Below are 13,579 nucleotides of genomic sequence, written 5' to 3' on the forward strand. Positions count from 1 at the left end.
TTCATAGCTGAACTATGTACCTACTCTAGAGTTATTACATTTTCTTTCTTGATACTATTTTTGTTTTCCTTGGAGTTTGTCTTCCCATTTTTGTTTCCTTTGTGTAGTTTACTATGCATTTATATTACTCATCCCCAAACTGTCTACCAAAGAGTAAAATCTCCTCTCAATCCATTAAACTGCACAGGCACTCTATCAGTTTTATGTCTAAGCCACTTCTCTCCCATGTGCTCTGAACTTGCAGTTGCCCTCCAGGCCTGTTTCACAGCTGTGGCCCTGGAAGCTTCAGTTTCTTGTGAACTTGGTCACATCCTTGGCCTCTCTTTCCAGTCAGACACTCCGATTTCTGAATCACATGTCGTCTTCTTTCTTGAGTTACTCCCTTTTTGCAGGGGACTATCACTTCTAGTTGTTTTCTGAATTAAAAAACACATGGCAGGTAAATTTGGGGGGCATTGGATGTATGAAACCATCTTAATTCTACCCTTACATTTGAGTGACAGTTTGGCTTTACATAAAATGCTCTGTCAGAAAGCATTTTCCCTCAACGTTTTGAAGGCACTCCTCAATTGTCTTCTAGCTTCTTGGGTTGTCCTTGAGAAAAACAATGAAATTCTAATTCCTGATCAGTTGTTTGAGTCTGTTTTGTTGTTTTGTTTTGTTTTTTATTTGTTTGGGTTTTTTTTTTTTCTGTCTGGAAGATTTTAAGATCTTCTCTTTGCTCCAGTGTTGTTGGTTTCCTGTTAATGTCCCTTGGTGCAGATCTATTTCCAAGTAACATACTGGTAAGCCCAGAACAATCCGGAAACTCCTGTCTTTCTATTCTGGGAAATGTTCTGTAATCAGTTCTTTGATAATCATCTCCCTTCTGGTTCTGCTAGTCCTTCTTTCTGAACTCCTGGTATTCTGGGCTGAACTTCCAATTTCTTTGCCTTTTCTCTCCTAATTTTCAATATTTGTATTTTTGTTCTGGAGATATGGTTGAGCTTCCATCTGGTTCTTCCACTGAGGCTTCTGTTTCTGTTATCATCATTGTTAGTTTCCTAAAGTTCTATTTATAATTGCCCATTACTGTCTTATAGCATCTTATTTGTCTTACCTATACCGTATCTTCTCTTATTTCTATGAGGATATTAAAATCCTTTGAAGTCTTAGTGTTTTATCCCTAGATTGTATCTTTTTCCTCAAAATCTTTTTCTCTCAAGTTTCTTTTTTGCTTTTTTTTTTCTGGTCTCTACTTTTCGTATCAGAGAATAATCTTTAATGACATTTGCCTTTTTCTTCATGTTAATAATGAGACACTAGAAACATCATAGGAAGTCCTGCATGAGGTCAGGGAAGGAGAGAGTTGTCAATAAACAGACTTCATTTTGGGTGATTTGGCTGGGATACCCACCAGTGTTGGTATGTTAGTCTGTACTCTTAAGCCATTGAAATTTTCCAGGGCAAAAAACCTCTGCTCTCCTAACTTAAAGCTATAACTTACCTGCCAGGATTTGGGAAGCTGAGTGGTAGGGGGAGGGCAATCACGCTTCTTAACATTCAGGCTCTGAATCTGCCTTGTTCAGTGTGGTGACCGCCGCTCACAGGGAGCTTCTGACTCCTTGAAATGTAGTTTGTCTGAACTGAGACATTCTGTACATTTGCTATACTATATACATAGTACATATTACTTATATAATAGAGTATATACCACTTATTACATATATTACTACATATATAATACATATTTGGTTTAAGTATATATGCCAAATTTCAAAGACTGAATATGAAAAAGGTGATATATCTCATTAACCATTTCTATATTGATTATATGTTGAAATGATAATTTTTGACATGCTGAGTTAAATAAAATACATATATTTGTTTAAGCTTTGATTTATTTATTTTGAGAGAGAGAGACAGAGAGCCTGCAGGGGAGGGGCAGAGAGAGAAAGAGACAGAACCCCAAGCAGGCTCCACCATGTCAGAGCAGAGCCCAAACGGGGCTCAAACTCAAACCGTAGGATCATGATCTGAGCCAAGACCAAGAGTTGGATGCTTAACCAACTGAGACACTCAGGTACCCCCAAATAAAATATATTTTTAAGATTAATCTTACCTGTTTCTTTATAGCTTTAAAGTATGGCTACTATAAAATTTAAAGTTATACATGTGGGTCATCTTCTATTTCTTGGGCATCAATTTATATTTTTACACAATTCTCATTTTTTCTCTAGTACAGCTTTCTTTTAGCAGTGCCTAGGAGCCCGCTTAGAATCCATAGGGTCATTTCTATAGATAATAATCTTCCCTTTGTTTGCGGAGGTGGAAGATGGGCAGCTTCCTAGTTGCTCAGATTTGTCAAGGGCTTCTGGGAGCCGTAAGAGCTTCTTAAAAATACTTTAATCTTCCTATTTTCAGTGTCTCTTTGGCCCCACTCTCAGAGTGGAGCAGTGTACTGCCATTTCCTTGAGCCTTTTTGCACTTCTGCACAAGGTTACTTCTGGTCTCTTGTAAAATTAATCTCAGAATTTGATTTTCTGCTAGCTGTCAGTTACCTCTATCCTTCTGCTCTCCAGCTTCTAAACTTTTGTTGCCTTTGTCTCCTCTCCTGTGCCCTTCAACATTGTGGTATTAAAACCCAATAATTTTACTGTTCTTTGAATGAGGTGTCAAGAAATACAGGTGTTTAATCTTTCCTCTTTAAATGGAAGTTCATTTCGGTCTTTGGTTTCTTTCCAGTTTGGCTCTGTCCTCACCACTCTATGAATCGCTGTCCTGCCAAATCTAATGGACAATTATCTTTCTTCATCTTCCTTGACCTTTTAACTGCATCACAGAGCTGATCACTGAAACACTCCCTCGTATCCGTTTCCAAGGTGCTATACTGTATTTCTCCTCAGGGCTCTGTTTGGTCTTTCATTGATCTAATGTCTAAATATGGAAATGCCTTGAGTCTTAGCCTTGAACCATCTTCTCTCTTCGGTTAACATCCTTGTGATGATTTCATCTATTATCTATGACCTAATGTTAATGACTCCTACAATTTTATCTTCCGAATGATTGCTTAGTTCCATACTAGAATACCTAACTCCAAATTCCACTTGAATTTATGACAGGCATCTCAACATCAGTGTCCCACAAAAAGCTCATAATTTTCCCACCTGAGCATGTTTCTCTCATCCATCTCAGAAAATGTCACCTTCAAGCCAAAAGGCTAAGAGTTCTTGCATATTTCAGCTTTCCTGCATCCTGCATTCTGGTCCATCATCAGGTTTTCAGGGGTGTACCTCAAAATATATCTTGAAGCTCTTCACTATCTCCACTGCTGCTATGTTAGTCCAGCCACCATCCTGTTCTACTGCAACAGACTCCTAATCATTCACCTGCTTTGGCTCTTGTCCAATCCATTCTATGAATCAGATACTTCCATCAATCTCATCTGCTTAGGACACCTCTCTGAATCCAGGATGATGTGTACAAATCTTAATCAAATTTTAAAGGGAGATCTTATCTATCTTCATTTTTGTTTTCCTAGAACCTGCACAGTACCTGGCACATAGTAGGTGTTTATTTTTTTAACTGAGCTATCACTACCACACAGTGTTATATTAGTTTCAGGTGTAAAATATAGTGACTCAATTATGCTATACATTTCTCAGTGCTCATCACACACTCAGTGTACTCTTCATCCCCTTTATCTGTTTCACCCATTCCCTACCCACCTCCCCTCAGGGCAACTACCAGTTTGTTCTCTGTATTTAGGAGCCTGTTTCTTTTGTTTGTCTCTTTTTCCTTTGTTTGTTTATTTGTTTTGTTTCTTAAAATCCACATATGAGTGAAATCATATAGTATTTTTCTTTCTCTGACTGACTTATTTCACTTACATTATGCCCTCCAAATCCATCCAGATTGTTGCAAATGGCAAGATTTCATTATGTAGATAGTTAGATATAGATATAGGTATAGATAGATATATAGATATATAGATAGATATAGATATAGGTATAGATAGATATATAGATATCTAGATAGATATCTAGATATCTAGATAGATAGATAGATAGATAGATAGATAGATAGATATAGATAGAGATATAGGTATAGATAGATAGATAGATAGATAGATAGATAGATAGATATGTTACAGCTTCTCCATCCATTCATCTATGGTTGGACTCTTAGGTAGCCTCCATATCTTGGTTATTGTGAATAATGCTTCAATAAATGTGTTTATTTTTTAATAAAAAATTTGATTAGTTCATGGCATCAGTAATATTAATATAGAATAATACATAAAAAGCCAAATGGTAAAAAAAAGAAAAGAAAAGAAAAAAAGAGAGGAAAGATATTGTTTGAAAACTTACCAAACATTGACTTGAGAGCAACCACCGCTCTGAGAAACTTAGTGCTGCATATTCTAGCAGCCAAAGTAAATATGAAAACAAATTTTACAGAGCTCTCTAATGAGAAGAAGGATACATGTTCATCAGAAATGAACATATTTCATTTGGGGTGTTATAAACATTTTGTTTTATTTTTTTAATGTTTATTTTTGAGAAAGAGAGAGAGAGAGTGAGTGAGCAGGGGAGGGGCAGAGAGAGAGGGAGACACAGAATCTGAGGCAGGCTCCAGGCTCTGAGCTGTCAGCACAGAGCCTGAGGTAGGGCTCCAACTCATTAGCCACAAGATCATGACCTGAGCTGAAGTCCAATGCTTCAACCAACTGAGCCACCCAGGCGCCCCATCATTTGGGGGTTGAAAGTCTAAAAGGAATTGGCATTTCCAAAACATAAAGTAATATATAGTACCCTATGTAACAACAACAAAAAAGTGAAAATGCAAAAATATTCACCACATGTGTGTCTCTGGTACTGCCTCTTGGGGAACAGATGTAATAGTTTCAATACCACTACATAAAGACACTCATACAGGGGACTAGATTCGGGAAGTAAACGTATTATTTTGGTAATGCTACCAGTGTAAAATTGAAAGCAAAAGTAAAACAGTCCTTTCCTAACATAATATGCAATTCCATGCCTTCAGATCACCCAAACAGCAGAGAACTGAAAGTTCCTACATGAGATTGATGTTGAAAACAAAAACAAAAGCAATAATCCACAGCTGTCTAACTTATTTCCCTGTGGACGTGTTTCCTCATGTTGATTGACAGTGAAATGGAAGCAGGGACACAAGTGTGCCCTGCCCTCTGGGCCCCTCTATTGGTAGCTGTGATAGCAGTGCATGTTGAGGGTGGAATGTTTTGGAAAAGGCCAAGGTTAGAAATCATGTGGACAAACTGAGGGCTGAAGGGGAAGGGGGAGGGGGAAGGGAGGTTTAGTGGTCATGGAGGAGAGCGCTTGTGGGGAGGAGCACTGGGTGTTACATGGAAACCAATTTGACAATAAACTATTTTTAAAAAAGTCACGTGGGAACAGTATGTATGAGAAAGGTCACACACCTCATTCCTCTGTACTACAGAATAGTGTGGTGGAAAGCACTCTTTGGAGCGCAAAAATGGACTGGTGTGAGCCCCGACACCAGAACTTATGAACTCTATTTTCTGTTTTTATTTTTTAAGATTTTTTTCAACTTTTTTTTATATCTTTCATTTATTTTTGAGAGACAGAGAGAGACAGTGCAAGCAGGGGAGGGTCAGAGAGAGGGAGATACAGAATCCAAAGAAGGCTTCAGGCTGTGAGCTAGCTGCCAGCACAGAGCCCGACACGGTGCTTGAACCCACGAGCTGTGAGATCATGACCTGAGCCAAAGCTGGACGCTTAACCGACTGAGCCACCCAGGCGCCCCTGAACTCTATTTTCATAGACAAATCTCTCATCCATTCTTGGCCCCAATTTCACTGAAAAAGAAGGACTTTAATATTTTGAAATAGGAAAAATAATTGTACCTATTTATCCAGGGTTTTTAATAACATGAGATGATCTATATGAAGGCATGGAAAATGTTGAATAACTGCTTGACTTAATTATTATCTCCCAGCCTTAATAAAAAAAAACACTTGAGCAAATGCCTCTATGCCCAGAGCTTAGTGTTTTATTTTCTGTAAGAGTTGCTGAAATGCTCCCAAAAATATTCTACCACTTATGTTCTCACTAACGGTGAGACTAACTGTGGAAATAAAGGGATGAGGGTAAGGGGGCAGAGATATGCCCTAGCAGGAGATGCTTCTCATGGAAAAAAAAGACACGACAATTTAATTATTTTGATTTCAGGTCCTTCAAGAAGCCAGTCAGCAGTACAGGTGGATTGACTCTTATTACCATACTCAAGACAACTCTCTACTTTTAGTCTTTCATAATCCAATGAATATACAACGTCTGCACTGTGAATATTGGAATATTGCGCTTCACTCCAATGTTGGATTCAGGTAACCAGTTTAGTTAACTAGTTATCTTATTTTAGTTAGCTTATTAGTTACTTGGTTAATTAGCTTTTAGTTCCTTAGCCAAAGTAAGTGCTTCAAGTCAAAAACTAAACCTTCAATTTAGTTTATCAAGTTGAATGTTTGAGGTGTACCAGGTTCTGTGATAAGAGTCAAAGCTATACCAAATAAAGAAGACAGACATCATTCCTGGACCCATTAAGTCTAGTGGGGATGTTATTACCTTACATTTGATTTACTTAGACTCTAATAAAACTGCCTCTGGAAGACCCCGAGGAGAAACTGTAAAACATTCTTCCTGCTGGTTTTGGAAAACTCCACCTGCTCTGGGGAAGACTCAACAATAAGGCAACCGAGTGACGTATCAAAACAGCAGTCAGGTGCCTAACACACTGAGACCTCTAGGAATCAGTGGTCTTTCTTTTCTTCCAAGCCCCTTAATTATTTCTTCATGATCTTAAAGCTTTGCTCTCTCCTCTCAGTAATGATGAGAACATTTCATTGTTTTTCAATGCTGGTTTATGTATATCCAGTATTTATTTATTTGTACAGCATTGTTTTAGTTCAAAGGGATATGGAAAGATACAGAGAATGGGCTTACAGAATAACTGGGAAAACATGTTGTGTGCTAATCCTTTGCTCATGTATACAGTAGCTTACAGAGTATAGTACGTTATTTGGGGAAGGGTCCAGAACACTTCACTTGGAGAACCATTTAGAGATAGTGGCTCCCCAGAGGTTGGATGGCAGAGCCCAATGGACGAGATGATATTGGGAAAGGATGAGGAACAGATTATCTACAATCTTTGCAGTTCTTCTAAAGTTAATCTCCTATCCAGAATTTCTCTTTCTTCTTCAATTACTTTTGGTAATTGACATTGTTCTACAGATTCATGCATGACATTTGGACTTTGAATGTCTTTTGGAATGAAATTAAACAGTATTCTCACAATAAATGCCCATTCCTGAGAGAGCTTTATTAGTGTCTTGTCTTTATGATTACAGTTTTGTCTATTTCTCCTGTTAGTTTTGCATGTGTACTGTGAGAATATGCATGTATATTCAAACTTATTTTTGAATCTGTATTTTAGAAGCATCCTTCTTAATGCATTGTAACGTCTATTGACATGAGCAAACGTCCCTCCATGTTCCCCTTAATGCTTTTCACCTTGAATTTCACCATGCTTGGTATTAATATTATTGGACAGCCTCTTATATGGAAATTTACTGATAGGACTTTCCCAATCACTTTACATGTCAACTAGGAATTTTCTCTCACTGTGTTAATAGAAAACTGACTACAGTGGCCAAACTAATAAGGGAATTATTTTCTTCTGTAGTGACAAATTTGGAATTGGGCAGAGTCTCGGGAGTAGTGCAGCCACTCACCTAGGTCATCAAGGATGTGGACTTTTTCTGGCTTTCTAACCAGCCATTTGCCACCCTTTTATTTTTCTGCATGATTTTGATTTGTAGACACATGTCTTTTAAACGTTACCTTGGATTTTTTTCAGCTATTCTGAGATCTCTGTCTTTGAAATATTTTAATAATTATTTTAATAATAACAATATTTTAAAACTTTGTTTTTTAAAGAATTAATCTATTCACTTCTATTTTATAAGTAATATGTTTGGCCTCATTCTTACCATTTAATTTTACATGCATATTTCTACTTTAGGATTAATCCCTTTTCATCCCTTTGTTAGACTGAATTTTTTAGTTCATTCTTAGTGTGTGATGTTTTTAAAGTTATACTTTAAAAGAATTTTTTGTGTGTATGTTCTTTTATTTATTTTTGAGAGACAGACAGAGACAGCGCGAGCAGGGGAGGGTCAGAGAGAAAGGGAGACACAGAATCCAAAGCAGGCTCCAGGCTCTGAGCTGTCAGCACAGAGCCCGACGTGGGGCTCGAACCCAGGAATGTGAGATGTGAGCTGAAGCTGGTTGCTTAACCAACTGAGCCACCGAGTCAGAGAAAGACAAATATGTGAATTCACTCATATGAAGACTTTAAGATACAAAACAGACGACTATAAGGGAAGGGAAGCAAAAATAATATAAAAGCAGGGATGGGACAGAAACATAAGAGACTTAAATATGGAGAACAAACAGGGCTGTTGGAAAGGGAGGGGGGATAGGCTAAATGAGTAATAGGAATTAAGAAATGAACTATTGAAATCATTATTGCACTATATGCTAACTAAGTTGGGTGTAAATTTTAAAAATAAATTTAAAAAAACCAAATTGCAGTTTTTTTCCTCAGCCCTTTTCTTTATATACCATGTTGTCTTCTTTCTTGAACTTATTTTTTCAATGAAGCTGGAGTACATTTGTGATTCTTTCAGAAAGTATCTGGCTGGTGAATTCCTGAATCGCTACATGCTGAAATACTCTTTATTTTGTCATCTCATTTGAATACTGATTTGGCTGCATACAAATCTGTGTTCCTTCATCATGAATATATAGCAAGAACTCTAGGTTTACTTGAAAGGCAAACACATTGAAAGGTTCTCAACCTGAGAGAGACATGATCTGACTTTAGAGTGAATGGAAAAGATCTCCTTATTCTGTGTTGAGAATAGACTACAGAGGGTCAAAGGAAGGTGCAGGGAGACCAGCTGGGGGGCTACTGCAGCCATCCCAGCAAGAGGCAATGGTGGCATAGACCAGGAAGAGGACAGTGAGGCAATGAGAAAGGATTCAAGTTTGAATATGTTTAAATATAGGCTTTAAAAAATCATTTGGATTTCCCAGCAAATGGAAAGTGGAGTGGGAGAAAATCAGAGCGGTCAAGGATAATTGAGGGCATTTGGGCTGATCTACTGAAGTGTAGACTTGCCATCAGCTAAGAGAAGACAATTGGTTCATTTGGGAAAGGCTGAGTTTGAGATGTCTCTTCCCTTCCCAATGAAGATACTGAGTACCCCAAATTCATAGTCTACAATTTTCAGTTTATTTCTTTAAAAGGGCTCAAAAATGAGAGAAAGTGAAACAACCTGACTACAGAAACTCTGTAGCTTTATTTTTCAAGCCTCAGGCCTCACTTTCACACAATTTGACAATAATTAATCTTGATTATCCAACCTCAATGTTTCAACTTACTTCCTCAAAAACAACTCTCTAAGGACACTCAAATGTTGTAAGTATACATAACATTTCATTAAAAATAATTACAGTCATCCGCATAAATAGAGTGAATGGATTTGGGAACAAATATGACTGACTCCTGGTGAGTAACAACTCACTGATGTGAGCCCAAGTGCACACTCAGCGCAGAGCACAGTATTTAGAACGTGGGTATTCCCAGACCAGGAAGTTTACAGGAACACTGTCGCATTTCAATTAACCCAGTGAGTGATTCAGCTATCATCATTTAAAAGAGTTTCCAGTATGCTATAAAATTTCCCTAAGAAGAAATTGTACCATATTACTCTCCAACTGACAGTGCTGAGAGTGACTGTTTCTCTAAACTGTCATCAACTCTTGGTGTCATTAAACTTTTGAAACCTTGACTGGGTTGGAAACATCTCACTTTTAAATGTGCATGTCTACTGCATTTGGTATATGGGCAATTTAGGATCAGTTCATTTTTGCAAAGTTTATTTGTGCAGTTGGCATCGTAAGCATTGTTAACTTTAATAGTAACTCAACTGTCATTTGCTCTTCTTTGCTTTTTTTTTTTAAGGAATTATTTGGAACTTGTTGCAAAATCCATTCAAGATTGGATCATAAAAGAAGAAGTCATATATCATGAATCTAAAATGGCTGAGGAAATCGCTAGGATGAAGGCTGAGCTGGAATCAAAATATTCTGATCCTGCCAAAATGCCTTCTAACAAAATGTATGCTGCTAAAAAATCTAAAAGTAAGTCACTAGTTGAACTTACATGTAAAGTCCAAAGACATTCTTCTATTTGATAATTTAATCAAGACTGAATACTTTAGTATTAAAATGAGTTGCCTACAAATTCCTGAGACTCTTCACTTTCTCTAAAAAATAGAATAGCTGAGTTCCACAGATGATAAATTTGGTGATGGGATAATGGAATATTTGTTTTATATTGGTGCCACCTCCTGACAGATCTGGAAGATTCAATCTGTCCTGCGGATCAAATTCGATGTTAGAGAAATGCCAGATGTCTTTATTTTGGTAGGGTCGATAGTTTTCAGCTATCTAGGATTTGTTGATAATATATGAGGCAATTTTGTAGTATATTTCTATTAGAATACTTATAGATACCAAAAGTGAAATTAAAACAAGACATTTCTTAGAAGAGCAATCAGAAGAATCTCAAGACTAATTGGGAGTAGGAATCTAAAACTAAATGGAAAATGGATTCTTGAGGACTTATTAAGGGCATTTGACAAGATGTGGAGTTAATACATATGTATTTTGTTGTTGTAAATTTCCATGGCTTTGATCTTGTTGGGGAACAGAAAGAGAGTGAAAAAAAGAGGAAGGATACTTGATAAAGAAGTAAAGCAATGAGGTAACCTGTCTGGAAAATAAGGATATCTCACTAGGGAATGGTTTCCATGCTAATAATATTCATTATTTCTGATAGTGTAAATTGAGAGAGATTTCTCATTAAGAAGCAAAGCTATATATTTTGCAAAGATTTTGCAACTTCTGTCAACTACCAAAGGAATTTGTTTGACTTAATTCTAAAATGAAAATTTGAAAGCCAAGTTGGTAATGATTCAGTCATCATCACTAAAATGGTTATATAATCCATCCATCAGTTTGGCCTTTCTCCTGATGGGGGCGCAGAAGGACAGCACTAAGTATCTGGAATGATGGGTGGGACTATGTAAAAAAGAGATATAGGGCTACCCTCTCACAATAGTGTCTAGGGCCACACTTGCCTCTGAGCAGGAAAAACTGTGAATTGACTACCTTTTCTTTATTCTGCTTCTAAACAGAACCAAAAGCTTAATTGCTATATAGATCCTGCGAAATCCAGAATATGGTTAGTTGGAGATTGGAATACACTTGGTGGGTATTACATTCAGTTTGAGACCTCTTAAGTGAGGAAAGTTGTAAATCTTCCAAACAGAATGACTATTAGAGCAAGAGAAGGGCTTCAGTGTGGAAGGGAAAGTTAAATTTGTGCTGTGTGATCGTAAGCTAGGATTCATTAGGTTAAAGGTCTATAGATAGAGAATCTACTTCAATAAAAGCTTCAAGGTTTCAACATAGTGAGAATGGAATGTATTCCCACCATTGGTGAGTCCCTCATCCCTGGAGAAGCTCAGTTCGACCTCAGGTATCCACTCTGGGGACAGCAAGAAAGAGTGAGGGATGAATAAATGAAGAGTTGAACTTGACAGGCTTTGAGATCCCCTAGAGCCCCAACATTTGGTCCTTTTATGAAACTTTGTTGTAGAGAGTTACTAAGAAGTTTAATTTTCTCTGGTTTTAGGTAACAAAGGAATGAGCAAAGGAGAGATAGAGGATCAAGAAAAAGAAAAAGAAAAAGAAAAAGAAAAAGAAAAGATTCCTTTCATTTTAGAAGGCTCTCTCAAGGTAATTCAAGGAAAGACATAACACTAAATATTTATAAATTCAAATTTATTGTGTGATAGAGAGTTTGTGTGGTAGAACAAAAGTGATCCTTTTTGCCAAACTCTCAGAAATAACTGAATCTGCAATGAAAGAGCAGTCTCACCAACAAGCTGTCTCCTCCTCCAGATGATAAACTTTTAAGGAATTCTGTGGCATTTATTTTTATATAACCCAAATCCAATGTGATGCCTTGTTCATATCCTCTGTTCCTTCTGCAGGTGTTTGTTTCTTGTTTCTAATTTTTAATTGGAATTTTTATTATAAAATTAATATATGCTCTTAATAAGCAGTCAAAATTACTCTGGTTCCCTAAACCCTTGAAAATAATAAATATTAACAATTTGGCATGCTCTATACTTCTACATCCATGCGTGCACAAATATAAAGAGGGTGTTCATTTGTTTGGTTTTGATTTAGATTGGGGTCTTAATTTTTTTTTACTCTGCAACATACTCTTTTTTCATAGCAATGTATTATGAATATCACTTCCAAGTAATATCTAGAGATCTAACTTATTTTCACAGCAATGTTGTTGGTCTATAATTTGGATATATAGTAAAGTATTAAATAATTCTTATTAATAAGCACCACTTACTTTTGTATGTATACAGAAATATTTTACTTTTATGTAGTCAAATCAATCATTTTTGGACAAAATTTAAGACACAATACCACATTTTGGCAAAGAGGTGAAGCACAGTGAATTCTCATACACTGCTGGTTGATATAGAAGTGGGCATTTCCACTTTGGAAAACTGGACATATCTACTAAAGTCAAGCATAGGATTTCCCTTTAACCTAACACTTCCACTCCTAAGAATATACCTAATAGAAATGCACGTATGCATGTACCAAGACACATGGGCAGAGTTGTTCTTACAGCATTATTTTTAATTCTGCCAAACTAGAAACTTCAAATATTCATCAGTGGAATGCCTACTATGAATTAGTCATATGATGAAATACTATGCAGCTCTGGAAATGAATGACGTATAGCTACACACAGAAATACAAATGAACCTTGGGGCCCCCGTGTAGCTTATCCATTAAGCATTCGGTCAGGTCATGAACTTGGCATTTGTGAGTTTGAGCCCCGCATTGGGATCTGTGCTTGGAATTCGGTGTCTACCTCTCTCTCTGCTCCTTCCCTATTCTCTCTCTCTCTCTCTCTCTCTCTCTCTCTCTCTCTCTCTCTCTCTCTCTCGTGCATGTGTGCTCAAAAATAAATAAATATTTTTAAAAAATTTTTAAAGAAATATGGATGAATCTCACAGACATCCTGTTGAGTACAAGAGGAGTCAAAAGAAGATACCAATTATGTATGGTTTCATTTACATAAAGTTTAAACATAAAAAACTAAGCTGAAGTATTACAAATTAGCATAATGGCTGCCTTTAGGGCAGTAGAAGTGGGTAGTGATTGGGAAGAAGCTGGAGGAGAGTTTTGGGGAGCTGGAAATAGTCTTTCTTGACCTAGTGGTGGTTATGGAAGCATTTACTTGGCGGTAATTCTTTCAACTTTTCAGTTAGGATTTATGCTGTTTTTGTTTATATGTTACAGCTTCTTATCTGTCATTCTTTTTATGGTTTCAGATTGATTCTATCCGATTGATTCCTCCTTGATTATAC

At 36.9% G+C, this 13,579-nt stretch overlaps 1 protein-coding gene across 1 annotated transcript in view; it reads left to right on the forward strand.

Moving 5' to 3' along the window:
• The window catches only part of SPAG17 (sperm associated antigen 17), a 224,761-nt gene that overhangs the window by 110,000 nt on the left and 101,182 nt on the right, over nt 1–13,579 (forward strand). The window contains exons 18-20 of the mRNA XM_029945849.1: nt 6,216–6,370; nt 10,072–10,250; nt 11,809–11,912. Of these exons, the coding sequence (XP_029801709.1) occupies nt 6,216–6,370; nt 10,072–10,250; nt 11,809–11,912 (438 nt within the window). The remainder of the gene's footprint in view (nt 1–6,215; nt 6,371–10,071; nt 10,251–11,808; nt 11,913–13,579) is intronic.

This window comes from Suricata suricatta, chromosome 8 (assembly GCF_006229205.1).
Source record: "Suricata suricatta isolate VVHF042 chromosome 8, meerkat_22Aug2017_6uvM2_HiC, whole genome shotgun sequence".
NCBI classification, from domain to species: Eukaryota; Metazoa; Chordata; class Mammalia; order Carnivora; family Herpestidae; genus Suricata; species Suricata suricatta.